General features: G+C 41.9%; 1 protein-coding gene across 1 annotated transcript; it reads right to left on the bottom strand.

The window, feature by feature from the left end:
* Window positions 1-5,939: 5,939 nt before the first annotated feature.
* Window positions 5,940-6,912, bottom strand: LOC136544768 (uncharacterized). Its single transcript, XM_066536827.1, has 2 exons — window positions 6,162-6,912; window positions 5,940-6,030 (listed from the first exon to the last, which is right to left on the bottom strand). Exon 1 carries the CDS (start codon window positions 6,683-6,685, stop codon window positions 6,272-6,274), a length of 414 nt encoding a protein of 137 aa, XP_066392924.1. The 5' UTR covers window positions 6,686-6,912; the 3' UTR covers window positions 5,940-6,030; window positions 6,162-6,271.
* Window positions 6,913-17,683: the final 10,771 nt, after the last annotated feature.

The following is a 17,683-nucleotide window of genomic DNA, read 5'->3' as shown; positions in this document are numbered from 1 at the left end:
TCGCAAGGGGGCGTGGTGGCTTGGCCTCCTGCCTGCTGCCGGGCCGGCCACCTTGCCTGCGGTCGACCGGATCTCCGCCGCTTACTCAGTTCGCCTCTCGAGGACACAACAGCGCGTCGTGGATGAGGTGCCGCCGGCGCTCGTTAACGTCGAGAGCAAGGTGGCCTTCCCGATCTCTGACGATGGGAGAACGTCGCTGACTCCACGAGCTCGCCGGCGCTGCAACTCCCTCGACCGCTTGGGAGCCTGCAGCGCGGCCACGATAGGTGTCCGGAGCCGCCGCCATCGCCGCTCATTGACCGTGGCTATCCTCAGAGGAGACGGCAGCGCAGAAGGTGGGCTCGTGGCAGAGGGGGCGGTGAGCTGGGCGTAACCGGCGGAGGGGGCGGCGAGCTCGAAGAAACCGGCGTCGCCCCGCCCCCACGAGCTCGCCGGCGCTGCAACTCACTCGACCACTTGGGAGCCTGCAGCGCGGCCATGCTAGGTGCCCGGAGCCGCCGCCATCGCCGCTCGTTGACCGTGGTTATCCTCAGAGGAGACGGTAGCACAGAAGGTGGGAGCGGTGAGCTGGGCGTAGCCGGCAGAGGGGGCGGCGAGCTCGGAGAAACCGGCGTCGCCCCGCCCCCACGAGCTCGCCGGCGCTGCAAACTCACTTGACCGCTTGGGAGCCTGCAGCGCGGCCACGCTAGGTGCCTGGAGCCGCCGCCATCGCCGCTCGTTGATCGTGGCTATCCTCATAGGAGACGGCAGCGCAGAAGGTGGGAGGGGGCGGTGAGCTGGGCGTAACCGGCAGAGGGGGTGACGAGCTCGGAGAAACCGGCATCGCCCCGCCCCCACGAGCTCGCCGGCGCTGCAACTCACTCGACCACTTGGGAGCCTGCAGCGCGGCCATGCTAGGTGCCCGGAGCCGCCGCCATCGCCGCTCGTTGACCGTGGCTATCCTCAGACGAGACGGTAGCGCAGAAGGTGGGAGTGGTGAGCTGGGCGTAGCCGGCGGAGGGGGCGGCGAGCTCGGAGAAACGGCGTCGCCCCGCCCTCACGAGCTCGCCGGCGCTGCAAACTCACTCGACCGCTTGGGAGCCTGCAGCGCGGCCACGCTAGGTGCCTGGAGCCGCCGCCATCGCCGCTCGTTGATCGTGGCTATCCTCAGCGGAGACGGCAGCGCAGAAGGTGGGCTCGTCGCCCCTAGAACAAAAAAAACTCGATAGGATAATGAGGAGTTGGGAGTAAGGATGAAAACGGTCGAACTCGGTCGAAAAACTCCTCAACCGTTTTCTACTTTTACATTTGAAATACGAAAGTGAAAGCGAAAACGGACAAGCCGGACACGAAAACGAACACGAATTTACGGAATATCTAGAATTTCGAAAACGAACCAATTCGAACGGAATTATCACTACCGGAGACTGTGTAGTTACCGAGTGCCCCGACAATTACCGAGTATCAAAAGTCGGGGCACTCGGAAAAAAGTACTTACCGAGTGCCAACACTCAGAAAACATAAACACCCGGTAGTCAACCGCTTTACCGAGTCAGCACACTCGGTATATTCAGACACTCAGTAAAACTACAAGTTTACCGACGGGGTGCACTCGGTAAAAACGGTCACTCGGTATTGACGTGCCACGTCACCTAGGATAGCAACCGTGCCCAAACGGCGTCAAGGCATGACATGTTTACCGAGTGTTATGATCATACACTCGGCAAACATGAAAATTTTACCGAGTGTTGGGCCAATACACTCGGTAAACACTATCTTTTACCGAGTGTATTGGCCCAACACTCGGTAAAATTCAACCAAATTTCTTGTTTTTCCCTTCATTCTTTTTCCTCTATCCACATATGATATTTAGTACTCCATTCCAAAATATGGTGTTTATTTCGATTTATTTACTATATTTCACAAAATTTTCATTCTTTATGAAAATTAGGAACATATCGTGTGAATTTAATTGTAATAATTAAAATCGAACTCGATAAATCACAAGATTGGAAGAATTAACATTGAAGCATACATCTATGTTATAGAAAAAATTTCATAACGTTTTGGAAGTATTTTTACATTCGTCGCTGCCGAACCGGTACATCTCCCAAAGAGACGCTAAACATTCACAATGACGAGTAGGATTTCTATTAAGAGTGAAATTCAACATTATGATTTGAACTTGGAATTTTTTAGATAGTAAATAGATGACATGAAATAGTTCATGTGAAAGTTTGGTGAATTTTAGGATTAAATTGGCATTTTTTCTTTTTTGTTTTGCATGAAATAATGGATACTTTTACCGAGTGTGACCTCAAACACTCGGTAAAGGTTCCACGGCCCACCTGTCTGCCACAGTGGGCTGCCATGCTTATGTTTACCGAGTGCCGTAGATCTGGGCACTCGGTAAACATGTACCAGGCCCACATGTCATTGGGCTGCGGTGCTTGAGTTTACCGAGTGCCGTACATCTAGGCACACGGTAAACAGAAGCATTCAACAAGCCGTTTCTCCCTCAAATCGTGCACAGACACACACACACCGCACACGCCTCCCCACCGCCGCGGCCGCCTCCTCCCCTCCACCACCGCCGCCACCGGGCGGTCCCCCACAGCCGCCGCCACCGGAGAGACGGAGAGAGAGAGAGACGGAGAGAGAGACAGCAGCACCGGCGCACCGGACGACGATCCCCTCCGCCGGCACCGGCACTTACGGAATATCTAGAATTTCGAAAACGAACCAATTCGAGCGAAATTATATATGTCGAACACGGTCGGTATGCGAAAATTCAATACGAAATACCGACCCACAGTGCATAGCATTAAACAAGTGCACGACCAAATACATAACAAGTTCACAACTAACAAGTGCATGATCTAGTTCAAGTGCATAGCATTAAACAAGTGCACGACCAAATACATAATAAGAGAGATGAGGCTAGGCGCCGTCTATAAGAGAGGGCAGCTAGCCACCGGTAGAAAGAACACAGCTGCGTGGTGAGCAGCTTGTAATTGGGCTGTATGACCTGTGCAGTTGGCCAAATTCGGTTTAAACCGAATTTTAAATTAGGAATATTTCAAATTAAAAGTAGAAAAGTAGAAAACGGTCGAAAAATGTGTAAACCGTTTTCTACTTTTACATTCGAAATACGAAACATCTCAAATGCGAAAGCGAAAACGGTAAAGTCGGACAAGAAAATGCGGATTCGATCGGATTAAATATAGAAAACGATGCGGTTCGGTTCGGGATATTTCCGTTCCGTTTTCATCCTTAGTTGGGAGCGGGGGGACCAGCACGGGGAGTGCCTGTAGTACCCGTGGTTGGCTCGGGTCCGGGATTTATGGTCGGTGATCTAGAGTCGGGTATTCAGTATCCAGCATAATATATATATTGAGAGAGAAATTATTTCCTACTTCTAGAGAGTGGTTACTTTCATGTGCATATCTCTAGATTTAGGGCGCATATGACCCGACGAAGTGTATGTAGATGGAGTATGGCCTTGTTTGCTTGTCTTATAATCCGTACTTTTCAGCTTATTTTTTTTCAGTTGGAACAATATTTTTCTCTCACAACAAATCAGCCGGAACAGTGTTTCGGCTTGTTTTTTCAGCGAAGCGAATGGGGCCTATATCATAGACCATCTAGGGTACTATGTATGACAAGTATGTATGTATACTTAGAGTATATGGTTATACTCCCTTCGTACTTGTATTAGAGGTCGTTTAGGACATGATTGTATATACCAAGGAGTAATTAATTAGGGGGTATTTTTCCCTGTTTGCCCCTATTAAATAGGGCTGCGGGTGCATTCTATACAAGAAAACTTTCCAACTCATTTGGCTAGCGCATCGAGGCTTGGCTCTGGCCAGCCGAGTTCGACTCCTGGCCGCCACACTTTTTTGCTGCCATCTTCATTTTGCATGGCGCGCGCTCAGATTCAATTTTTTTGGCCTGGACTGCATGGCACATGGATGGGAGCCTGCATGGCGCTCGTTTTCCAAATTATTTGCCGTGGCGCTCGTACCATGGTGCGTTTTTGCCTGCATGCTCGTTTGGATGGCTGATGGGTGGTGGATGGCTGCATGACCGACGTTTGGGTCACCTGAGTGCTTATTTACTGTGCCAACTTGCTTTCTCTCTTCTCCACGCCACTTCTTCTCTTGTTCATGTACTGAGCCATCTTCTCTAGTCTAGCTACACATGGCCGATTCATTTCCTATGTTCGATCTTAACAAGCCTGTATCCGAAGACGACGACGGCCACGTTGAGTTTGATCTCAACGACCCTGAAGATGACGACGGCGGCACTGGCTTTGCTCTGCATGAGCCTGAAGATGACGACGGCCACATTGGCTTTGCTCTGCACGAGCCTGAAGATGACGACTGCGACGCTGCGTTTGATCTCAACGACCCTCCGTTGGAGCATGGCAACGGTATTACTTCTTCTCTTGTGCATGTACTGTGCTATCTCTTCCTCTCAATCGTTTCTCATATCATTGCTTCTTATTTTGACTAGGATTTGATTTGAACCTAGCCGCTAGATGAATTTGGTGCAGTGGCTGGTAATTTCTTCTCCGTTTGTTCTTTTAATTTTTTTGATTATTTTTAATGTAAGCCGTGGCTAACAAGTGATTCTTTTTTTTCTTTTACTAGAACATGCTGCTCCCTATTGAAGCAAACCATCGAAGAAAAGAAATGACAGAAGACGTTAGAAAACAAGTTTATCAAGCATTGTTGGCTAGAAGCAAGAATGAGAAACTAGCCAAGAAGGATACAAGAATTGTTGCTGACCAATTTGGACTGCACATTCGGTCAGTTCAGCGCCTATGGAAGCGAGGTATTCACCAACTTGCTCAAAACATTCCGGTTGTGGTTGCAAGTAAAAAGAAGGGTAGATGTGGCCGCAAGGTAGTCCCTCTTGATTTGGAACTACTACGCAACATTCCTCTCAAGCAAAGAATGACCATAGAAGATGTGTCTAGTAAACTTGGTATGAGCAAAGCTAGGATACAAAGGTATTTGAAAAAAGGTTTGCTTAGGCGTCACTCTAGTAGCATTAAACCATACCTCACAGATGCTAACAAGAAGACTAGGTTGAAGTGATGTGTTGACATGATTGAGCTAGGGTTTGGTTGATGATCCTAGATTTAAGGATTTTTTTTTACTTTGTGTACATTGATGAAAAATGGTTCTACCTCTCTCAGAAATCTGAGAAATATTATTTGCTACCCGAGGAAGATGAACCACTTCGAACTTGTAAAAACAAGAATTACATCCCTAGGCTCATGTTCTTGTGTGTTGTTGCTCGGCCAAGGTTTAGGAATGGAGAGTGTGTTTTTGATGGAAAAATAGGTTGTTTTCCACTTATCACTTATGAACATGCTGTTAGAAGGAGTCAAAATCGTCTTCGTGGAGAACTAGTAATCAAGCCAATTACTTCAATCACAAGAGAGGTGATTAGAGATTTCATGGTAAACAAAGTGTTGCCTGCCATTCGAGCCAAATGGCCAAGAGAAGATGTCAACAAGCCAATTTTCATACAACAAGACAATGCACCTTCCCATTTGAAATTGGATGATCCTATTTTTTGTGAGGCCGCTAAGCAAGAAGGGTTTGACATTCGCCTCATTTGTCAACCACCCAATTCTCCGGATTTTAACATTCTAGACTTGGGGTTTTTTCGAGCTATTCAAGCTATTCAATACAAGAAGGATGCAAAAACAATAAATGATCTAGTTCCAGCAGTTCAACAGGTAATGATCAATTGTTTCATACAACAAGATAATGCACTTGTTTCATTGTTTCTTGAACAACTAATTGATTGATTTCTTCAACACATTTTTTAGGCATTCCTAGAGTACTCTCCATAGGAAAGCAAACAAGATTTTTGTAACACTTCAAACTGTTTTGAAGGAAGCCATGAAGATTAAAGGATGCAACAAGTTGAAGATTCCTCACATGCAAAAAGAAAAACTAGAGAGAGAAGATAGGCTGCCATTGCAAATCTCTTGTGAAGCTTCATTGCTAGCCGAAGCCATTGCTAGCCTTCCTGCAGCAAATTAGAAGAAGAGATGCAAGCATGTTAGTCTTTGCAGCATGCTAGCCGAAGCAAGAGTACTATTAGTAGCAAATTAGTTTTTGCATGCATGTTAAGTCGACAGAATGGGACATGTATCTTACTGTTCTTTTGCATCTTGCTTCATCTTTGCATCTTCCAACTTCTTCATATTGTAGATCTCGTCCAACTTCTTGATAACGTCATCAGGTAGCAGTATTGTGTCACCATCCATTTAAAGTTTCTCCACATCAGTAACATAGAACTCACAATCAAACTTTTCCATGCCATGCAACCACCTTGCTGGCAGATCGTATTCTTCATGTAAAAGGCCACAACGCGCACACCTGCGAGTGTGGCGGCGAGCTTGGAAGCAGGCTTCTTCGAAGACGCCGCCAGCGTGGAAAGTGCCGCAGCGAGGACACAGGGACTCGACGGAGTCGAGCACCATCTCGATGGAGTCCGGCACGACGTCGACGGTGTCCAGCACCTCGACGGAGTCCACCGCCTCGTCGGTGTCCAGCGTCTGCTCGACGGAGTCCATCACCTCAACGTTGTCCAGCACTTGCTCGACGGTGTCCAGCATCTCGACGGAGTCCAGGGCCTCGACGAAGTCCAGCGCCTCCTCCATGGCGCGAGCGAGCTTCATGGCGCCGATGGCGAGCGTGTGCTGAGGGAGACGAACTGGCGGCGAGCGCGTGCTGCGGGAGGCGAGTGTGCGCGTGATGAAGAGCCTTGACACGAGCGAGCGTGCACAAAATGAAGAGCCGTGATTAATTCATTGTCGAGCCATGCTGGCGGCGGGCGTGCGGGAATGAAGCGTCAGGGGCTAACGCGTCCATCTGGTGCCCCATGCAGCCTGGGCGACTTCCTTTGCGAAAACGAGCGGCTCACCTAGAACGACCTCTAATATGAGTATGGAGGGAGTACTTATTTTATATGCTACTATCATAGTATTATATAATATAATTAAAAAATATATGCTCTTTTGAAAAAAATTCACATAGTAAAGATCTGGAGTATCTTAATATTAGTATGTCAACATACTCAAACTGATAAATGAGTATGTACACATACGCAACGTGATTTATTGACTATGAGAGTAACTACTCCCGGGAGTATATAAAATGCACCATATATATATAAGCAAACACTGGGAAACTAACTCGGATTTAGAATACAAATTTAAAATTCTCGAGTTACTATTCACAACACTATTCAAATTCAGTAGTTACTATTTAAATTTGTGGCACTATTCAAAATACTCGCTACTATTTAAATTTGGAATATGAATAGTGCACGAGCACTCACTAGGGAGTGGCTCAGGCACCCAACTTTCTCACTATTTAAGCACTAACTTTCTCACTATGCAGGCACTATGCGGCGTAACTATTTGGAGCACTTGTTTTGCTTCATAGATGGTGGATGCAGGATGCGTGCGTGATTAATGAATATGCTTATGCGCATTATACTTCTCAGGATCTTTTGTAGGCTGGCAAGACTAACATTTTAGCTGATCGTGCGACTATGCTTGTGTTAGTCCTACTCGGTACTCACCGTATGTATCACTAGCTCGCTTTAGAACTAGGCTAACCCAGTCTTCTCCCTCGCTATCCCTAGCCATGCACACACATGACTCAGGCTCTATCGTCTCCCCTAGCAGTTCCACCCAAAGGGAACACTTATCTACGCAAATAGGGTTCTCTATAAACGCCGCTACCAGGGCTAACACGAGAACAACACACGCAGATGTTTCTCCTCTAGGGTCCATAGCATAGAGACATCACCCCATATGAACGAGCTTAAAGGAAGGTAGGGATTAAAACAGGAAAGCCTAGTTCATTTCCACAGAGCAAGCTTACATATGGCTTTCCCTTTCGGGAAAACCCAAGCACTTAGCACAAACCTTAGGGATTACCTTACAAGCGCAGGAAGATCACGGGGACTTCCTTTATTCTCTAATTTACAACTGTGGAGTGGCTACTAAGTAAGTGGAGTATTAGTACTAAAGGTGGACGAGCTCAGAGGACTCCTGAGATCGTAATCTTCATGGTGTATGTGTGAGTGGAGACATGGTGGAGTGGTGGTGTGGAGTGGAGTCTTTAGTGGATGAGTTCCTGGTGATGGTGCTGGTGGTCTTCGGTCCGAATGGTGATCTTCGGTCCGATGCTACATGAATGTGCCTAGTTTCTCTCTTTATAGCGTGAAGGGAGCCTTCTGGATTGTCCTTCATGCTTATCTTCTAGAGTTACTTCATGCTTAAGTCTTCTGGTGTCTTCAATTATTCTCCTTTATTGCTGCCTAGACAGCTGGACGGAGCTACGTGCTTCAATAATTGTCCTGGCTACAGTAGAGTGACTGTATATTCCTTTTGCACTATCTTCTGACACACTCGGTCTTATCCTTTTGGATATTCTTTTAGTATGGTCTACCACGCCCGAATGATTGATGTTGCAAACATCAAATCAAGGATTCTGGCATGTAGTATTATCTTTCCCCGACCGAATTGTTGATAACACCTTATCAATATAGGGAGTATATTTATTGTATAGAACATATATATTGATATTGAACTAAGTCTGTATTGACTCTTCTTATGACTCCTCAATATTTTCTTCGTTGTCCACTTCTTTAGGTTGCCAAATTTCATACCAGGACAACAATTCACGATATTCTTTTCGTAATTGACATTCTTTGCCATAACTAAGCTTTATTAGTCTTCCAACTTCTCTTTGTATTATACTATATCTTCCATAGTATTCTCGTAAGTATACTTTTATTATTTTATTTTGGTACATCATATAATATTCAGGAGCAAATTTGGTATTTCCTTCTAATTCTTTTGCTTCACTAAAAATTCTCCAATTATCATGGTTCGTGTCTTTTACGAATGGCTCTTCATAATTTTGCCATGAATCTGAAGTCCATGTAGTAGGAAATTTGTATGATCCCTTTGTGATATATATATCATGGCATGCTAGTCTTATTGGTTGTGTAAATTTTGGTGGATTGGAACAAAACTTAATTTTGTATCTCCCTTGAATACATGCTAATTTCTTACAAGCTTCTTTGATAGCTATTCCCAGGTCTGATTGGAAAATTTCTTCAAGTGTACCATATATATCATGGACTAACCCATGATCAATAATAGTTTATAGAGTGATATCATCTCCAATATTTCTTTGTATGCTTCTGAAATATTTTAAATTTATATCAGCCCTCAATATTAAAAATCTTTGATCAGGCTTAACAATTAATTTATCATCTAGATGAAGTAAAGGAAAAATATTTGCATTTGTAATTATTCCTAGATGCCTTTCTTTTTCTTGGTATAATTTCATAAAATAGTTTTGTATATCATGGAAGGTTTTGTAATGCCTTTCAGCATATTTCTTCCAAATTAGATCTATAATATCTCGAGTAAAGTATGACAAAATTTATTCAGTCTTAAAACTTAATGTAGGAATGAGGAACTCTTGTGGAGTATTGTTTAAATATTTGTTTCCTTTTTCCTCTAGAATTCCTTCTTCTTCTGATTGCACTTTATTTTCCTCGTATATTATTTTAGCTTCTGACTCATTTTTCATATCATTCTGTTGTTTTAGACATGACATACATGCTTGTCTTAAATATAACCTACATGTTGCTATTTTTGCTGGATCTTGATTATATATGCAAAATACACATTTTATATTAGAATCACCTTTTTTATGATCCCACTTGTGTTCGTAGTTTATTTCATCCATCATTTCTATCTTTATTCCTGCTAACTTATCAATTAAGTCTAACTCTTCTTCACTTGATTCTTTTTCTTCGTCATATTCTATTTCATCTTTCTCTATAATTGAGTATATCGATTCATCGTCCATTATATCATCATCATAGACTAAAATATTTTAATTCACACTATATATTATTAGAACCTTTTCTTATTCTTCTCGCAAAATTATATGGGTTACTACCAGCCATTTTTAATTGGGCATAATGATTAGGGAAAGCTTCTACCATTGTTCCCATAAAACTTTGACTGATTCTCCTAAAAATATTTCTAAATATGTAATCATATCTTCTACTCTATTTCCAATATTATGTAGATTTTGTATATACTTTTGGACTATCAATCCTTTCCACATGCTAATTATATTTGACCAATCTATAGGATCATGTGCTGCAAAATTTAATATAGCACCATCACTTATATAATTCTAGAATTGTACCATCTTTTCATATTCTCTTCTTTTTGAACCCATATGCTTATATTGTCCAGGTATATATCTATATGCAGGTTCTTCTTTTTCTAGTGGCCAAGTTCTTGCTTTTTAGTTGGTCTCTCTTTTTCTCCTTCTATCTTTATTTCTCGACCTCGTCTTCTTTTTGACGAACTTGGATCTATTTTCATTGCTTCTATAGCAGTATTTTTATGCAACTCTTTATTTTCTAAGGAGTTTATGAGAGTTACTGAGTTATTTCTGCATATCTCAATTGTATCTTCATCATCTTCTTCATAGCTTTCTAGTAAAAACTTATTATTAATTTTTCATTGCTCTTCTTCGCTTATATCATTATCTTTTATGTCTTTTATCTTATTTTTGCTATATTCTAATTCTTTTTGGGCTTCCCTTACCCTGATTTCTATATGTTTTGACACAAATTTATTTTTCTTTATTGGAATGCTAAATTTCTTATTATTTAACTCTCTATCTTTCTTGATGTTATTAAGTCTATATAACTCTCGGCTAAAGTAGAGTTCCTTTTCTCTTATAGCCGCCCATTGGCATATCATAGAGGTTTTGTATTCATCATGAATTTTGCTTAACTTTTGCTCATAATGTTTTATTTCATTATCTATATCTATTTTTTCATAAATTCACATATGCTATGCCTTTTATTTTCTTCTAATTTTGCCTCTGAACAGGATGCTTCTAAATCATCTAAACTTTGTTCTTTATAATCTACAAACCTAATACTAGTCATCCCTCTATTATTTTCATAGCTTATGTAATCTTTAGGTTGTTTTAAAATTTTTGGTTCTATTAACGAGCTTATATTCTGTAACACCCTAAAATTTACAATATTTTAAAATAGGAGAATTTGATTTATTATGCATTTTTATGGGCATTTGAATTTAGAAAAATAATAATTTTGTTAAAAATAAAATCAAATATAGGTTTACAATCACGTATGTGCATTCATGCTGCTGCATAATAATTTTTGAGTGGTGTGATTTGAAATCAAACTTCAAATTGTTTTGAATTTGTATTTGGAGTTTTGCTTTGGAAAAATTAGAAAAGGAAAAATGAATTTCTCTTCCTCCTTTCTCCTTTCCCTGCTTTCGGCCCGGTCGGCCTGCCTCTTTTTTCCGCTCACAGCCCGTTCCCGTCCTGCGGCCCAACTTCGCCCGCGTGGCTTGTCTCCTTTGCTCCATCGCGTGGCCCAGCCGAAGGCGAGGTCCACGCCGCACCGCGCCCGCGTGTCCTCTCTCTGTCTCGCTGACCGCCCTGGCCCACCTGTCAGGCACACCTCCTACCTCTCATTCGTGTCCGGGCAGAACTCCATGCTGCCATGTCCGGCTTCACTATGTTGTCGTCCGTTGCCGTGTCGCCCAAGCCGCCCCGCCTCATAAAACCGGATGCCCCGTGCCTGTGCCTCCCAATCCGAGCTCCAGCGCCGCAGTTCCCTTCGCCAAGACACCGAGCAGCCATAGTCCGTTTCCGTTGTCGTCACGCCTTCTCTGTCCGCGGGAAGCCTTTTGGTGAGTTCCGGCCTTCTCTTGAGTCTAACCGTGGCCTAAATCGTCGGATTTGTGAACTCCGGTGAGCTTCGGCCATGGCGTCGCCGCGCTCGTCATGTTCTGGCTGGCCACCGTCATTTCCTCCCCGCCCGCTTCTATCCCGGCCATCCAAACCTAATCTAACGGCTGATATCGAAGGATACCCCTTCACTACTAGATTTGCAAAAACCCCCTTATAATTATTTGAGTCTTAACCCATGGTCCATAACGTCTTTCCAGATTTTGTTTTCCTCTTTTGAAAGCGTACTTTGTTTCGGTTAGATCTAAAATACGTTTTCAGCTATTTATAGTTTTGCCACCAGATTTGTTTTAGCCATAAATCTCCGTTTTCACTCCGATTTGATCTGTTCAACTTGCATTAGGTTCGTAATTAAGTAATCTACATGTTCATACTACTGCTAAGTATGTTTTCAACTTTTAAAATTCGAGGTTAGATTTAATCTATTATTTTACTAAAGAAATCTTGTTTAATTCATAACTTCTTCGTTTTAGCTCCGAATTTTGTGATCTTCACGTCTGTGTGTTCGTAGCGAGATGTAGATTCCTTTTCCAAACTTTTCATCTTGATTTTATGCTATTGGTGTACTGTTCTAATCTATAGCTTTTGTTTGCTATGCATGATTGCTCCTGGATGCCTGTATGTTGCTGTGATTATCGGGTATAGACGGTGAGCAATTCATGGGAGATCAAGGGTACTACTTTGACGAGCAGGATCAGTAGGAGTACTTTGTTCAAGGCAAGTGTAGCATGGGATCGTCCTTGTTTCGTATTTACTTTAATACATTAAATTCATGTTGCATGTGTCGCCTTGATAGGGATTCCCTAGAATTGAACTTTTACCTTGTCACCTACGGGATATGCATTGGGTAGCTTTGCTAGTGCTCAATTAAACCATGATCTTGTAACTTGACTAATGGTATATGCAATAAACATTAAAATATGACTTTTTAGCAACTTGGAAACAGGGGGCTGGAGTGTTTAGCTACTTTCTAAATGCTTCAGATTCCTCTCCCTAAGGACTTATCTTTAAGTGATCATCCAGGACTTATAGTACAGCTGTGAGGGCTATATGGCTCTGGCTTTAGCTTAGTATGAGGACCTTTTCTAGCTTATTAGAGGTTATCTTTATGGTGCAAGAGGGGTATGTTCTGGGTTGGATATAGTGCAGCCTCTGTCCATCAGTGTATAGGTTGCGCGTTAGTGTGCCTGTCGGAAGGGGAGCCCTACATTCGCAGGCCACAGAAACCTAGCGGCCCTAACTTGTTAGACGAACCTTTGAAAGGCTTCACAGTGACCCCTGCCTGCTCACCTTGGAAGTGTTTTGGGAGTTGCAAACCCGGGCATATGGGTATCATGACTCACAGTGAAAGTGTATAACCTCTGCAGAGTGTAAAACTAGTATATCAGCCATGCTCATGGTCACGAGCGACCTTGGAACATTTACGGAATAGATGAACACTAAAAATTATCTGTTTATGCTATTCATTATTCATGTTTACATTGATCATGTGTTTTGCATTGGGAATTGAAACAACTTGTTGATACTCTTATGTTAAAATTGTGACTACTAAAAGCTAAATGATGTTAAACCTGTGTCAAGCCTTTTGAGCCTCATGAACCCCATGTGACACTTGTTGAGTACGACATGTACTTACGCTTGTTTATTTTCATTATTTGGATAAAAATCCCGGATGGGTAACATATGACTATGGTAATGATGATTTCCCTGAGGACTACTAGACTTGTGGTCAACTAGTTGACGTCCCTGTGATATGGAACTTCTACGAGAGATCTTTTCTTACTTCCGCTACATTTATGTGAAGACTCTGTCTTATTCGTGATGTAATAAGCACTTGTGATGATACTATTCATAATTTATTGACTTATGTGTGTGACTGATCTCTAGGCGTACATAAGATTTTACATCCCATTTTATCCTTAAAATCGGGTGTGACATATTGTGTATAGGTTGCGCGTCAGTGTGCCTGTCGGAAGGGGAGCCCTACATTCGCAGGCCACAGAAACCTAGCGGCCCTAACTTGTTAGACGAACCTTTGAAAGGCTTCACAGTGACCCCTGCCTGCTCACCTTGGAAGTGTTTTGGGAGTTGCAAACCCGGGCATATGGGTATCATGACTCACAGTGAAAGTGTATAACCTCTGCAGAGTGTAAAACTAGTATATCAGCCATGCTCACGGTCACGAGCGACCTTGGAACATTTATGGAATAGATGAACACTAAAAATTATCTGTTTATGCTATTCATTATTCATGTTTACATTGATCATGTGTTTTGCATTGGGAATTGAAACAACTTGTTGATACTCTTATGTTAAAATTGTGACAACTAAAAGCTAAATGATGTTAAACCTGTGTCAAGCCTTTTGAGCCTCATGAACCCCATGTGACACTTGTTGAGTACGACATGTACTTACGCTTGTTTATTTTCATTATTTGGATAAAAATCCTAGATGGGTAACATATGACTATGGTAATGATGATTTCCCTGAGGACTACTAGACTTGTGGTCAACTAGTTGACGTCCCTGTGATATGGAACTTCTGCGAGAGATCTTTTCTTACTTCCGCTACATTTATGTGAAGACTCTGTCTTATTCGTGATGTAATAAGCACTTGTGATGATACTATTCATAATTTATTGACTTATGTGTGTGACTGATCTCTAGGCGTACATAAGATTTTACATCCCATTTTATCCTTAAAATCGGGTGTGACATATTCCATTCTTCTCCCCCGGATGGGTAACATATGACTATGGTAATGATGATTTCCCTGAGGACTACTAGACTTGTGGTCAACTAGTTGACGTCCCTGTGATATGGAACTTCTGCGAGCGATCTTTTCTTACTTCCGCTACATTTATGTGAAGACTCTGTCTTATTCGTGATGTAATAAGCACTTGTGATGATACTATTCATAATTTATTGACTTATGTGTGTGACTGATCTCTAGGCGTACATAAGATTTTACATCCCATTTTATCCTTAAAATCGGGTGTGACATATTCCATTCTTCTCCTGCTCTTTCTTCAGAACTTATTTTTAGAGGACTCATAAATTTTATTCCTTTAGATTGCATATTTTCTATAACATTGTTCACATTTACCTTATATTTGGTCGCACTTCTGTTGGTTAACCTTCCTATAAATTCTATGCTTACTAATAGATTTGTTCCTTTAAAGTCTCCATAGCCTTTGGTCTAAAATCCAAAAACCATCTTATCTATAAATTCTTTTACTAGCATTATTAAATCTGGGGCTATATATGTTATTAACATGTTTTCATTCATATCACCTTCTAAAAATCCTAATGCTGCTTTGTTTATTGAGTCCCATCTTTTATCTAATAAAGTTATTAAACCCTTGGTTCCTAATTTTTCCTTGTCATTCCTTTAATTCCAATGATATACGTTCCCTGATATATATATTTATACCCTAAATATTTTAAAGCATTCTCAAATTGTTTGCTAATAATTATTAACTGAACAGGTTCTGTTAATACACTTAATTCTACTTCTCTAGATATTCTATATAATCCATTTTTATTTTTAAACCAACCCATTTAATATATTTGTTGAGGCCTTATTATTGTTAAAGTATCTTTCTGATATCTTTCAAGATCTCTTTCTACGTCTATCATTTCTTCTAAGGTTTCAATATCATCACATTCTCCCTTCAGTTTATCTATAAAATCTAGAGGTCTTATGTCTCTATTTACTAGCTGGAGTGTCTTGTCTCTTCTAGAGAGGCTCTCAGATATTTTTATTTTTCTAAGTTTAAAGATCTGGTAGACTCAACTATTCCTGCTGTGATAACACAATTTCTTTGTTATGCTCAACAATATTAATATTATCAATCTTCTTATATAGATAAGTTAACTTATTTTTAATATAATCACTATTTTGGTTCATTCTTCCTAGGGAAACTTTACTTTCTTCTAAAGTCTGTAATGCTAATTCTAATTTATTATTGGTAGCTAAATATTGCTCTTCAAGGTGCTTATGTTCCTTGTGTAGTCTGTCAAATTTTAGTTCTAGATCGTCTTGCCTCTTTCCCCAAGATTTGTAAAAGATATGTATCAAATCAACTATTAAGTTTATCTGTCCGTGAGAGGTATGCCAAGTATGTTTTTCAGAGCTATTTAGTCTGCACTTATATTTATATTTTCTTTAGTATTGGTTATCTTTCCTGTATTAACTTCTAAATTTAAATAATGTAACTTTTCAAAATCTAATAACCAGGCTCCGATACCACTGTTACACGATTACGCTAAACTGCTGCAACAAAGTCGAACTCAAAATTCAAATTTAAAATTCTTGAATTACTATTCACAATACTATTCAAATTCAGCGGTTACTTTTCAATTTCATGGCACTATTCAAAATACTCGTTACTATTCAAATTCGGAATATGAATAGTGCACGAGTACTCACCCGGGAGTGGCTCAGGCACTCAAACCCTTCACTATTTAAGGCACTATTCAAGGCACTAGCCTTTGAATTTATAGTGGGTGGATAGTGGATGCAGGATGCGTGCGTGATTAGTATGTGCGTGGTTAGTGAATATGCGTATGAGGATTAAGATTCTCAAGATCTTTTGCAGGCTGGGGAGACCAATGTTTCAGCCGGTCGTGCGACTATACTTGTGTTAGTCCTACTCGGTACTCACCTTATGCATCGCTAGCTCGCTTCAGAACTAGGCTAACCTAGTCTTCTCCCTTGCTATCCCTAGCCACGCACACCCAGGACTCAGGCTCTATCGTCTACCCAGGGAGTTCGACCCGAAGGGAACACTTATCTGCGCAAATAGGGTTCTCTACAAACGCCGCTACCAGGGTTAACACGAGAACAACACACGCAGAGGTTTCTCCTCTAGGGTCCCTAGCATAGAGACATCGCTCCATATGAACGAGTTTAAAGAAAGGTGGGGATTAAAACAGGAAAGCCTAGTTCATTTCCACAGAGCAAGCTTACATACAGCTTTCCCTTTCGAAAAAACTCAAGCACTTAGCACAAACCTTAGGGATTACCTTACAAGCGCAGGAAGATCACGGGGACTTTATTTATTCTAATTACAGATAGTGGTGGAGTAATACAACAGTAGTGGAGTATTACTATTCATGGTGAATGATTCTCAGAGTTTTTCCCTAAGGTTTGTGCTAAGTGCTTAGGGTTTTCCGAAAGGGAAAGCCGTATGTAAGCTTGCTCTGTGAAAATGAATTAAGCTTTACTGTTTTAATCCCTGCCATCCTTTAAACTCGTTCATATGGGCGATGTCTCTATGCTAGGGACCTTAGAGGAGAAACTTCTGCGTGTATTGTTCTCGTGTTAACCCTGATAGCGGCGTTTGTAGAGAACCCTGTGTGGGTCTATCGTCTCCCCGGGCAGTTCCACCCAAAGAGAACACTTATCTGCGTAAATAGGGTTCTTTATAAATGCCGCTAATAAGGCTAACACGAGAACAACACACGTAGAAATTTCTCCTCTAGAGTACTTTAAAAAAATAAAAAAAATAAAACGCGCTAGGCAGGGAGATGGTCCTCGCCTTCCAAGATACCTACCGTGCGTAAAGACTAAAGAGTCTGCCTTTGGTCACCGGAGGAAAAAGCTGAAATGAACCTGACCAGCAAGTTCCATCCTCGCAAAGTTCAATGAAAGACGTGCATTTATTATGCTATATAGCTCTTTCGTGTGTTGCAGGTGCACCTCCACCGGGTCTAGACTCCAGACAGGAGCACAAGACGGACTTTTGGTACCTAGTGACGCCGTGAATTAGTTGTAAAGTGCTCCACGCTCATTACCGTAGCACTAGTAGATGCTCGTTGGTACTGCGCTGCCAT

The sequence above is a fragment of the Miscanthus floridulus genome, chromosome 3 (genome assembly GCF_019320115.1).
Source record: "Miscanthus floridulus cultivar M001 chromosome 3, ASM1932011v1, whole genome shotgun sequence".
NCBI lineage: Eukaryota > Viridiplantae > Streptophyta > Magnoliopsida > Poales > Poaceae > Miscanthus > Miscanthus floridulus.
Note: the sequence above shows the minus strand (reverse complement) of the source record. Positions and strands in the feature narration are given on the sequence as shown.

Excerpts from the sequence above, each read along its gene's own strand:
- LOC136544768 (XM_066536827.1), bottom strand. The coding sequence starts at position 6,685 with ATGAAGCTCGCTCGCGCCATGGAGGAGGCGCTGGACTTCGTCGAGGCC.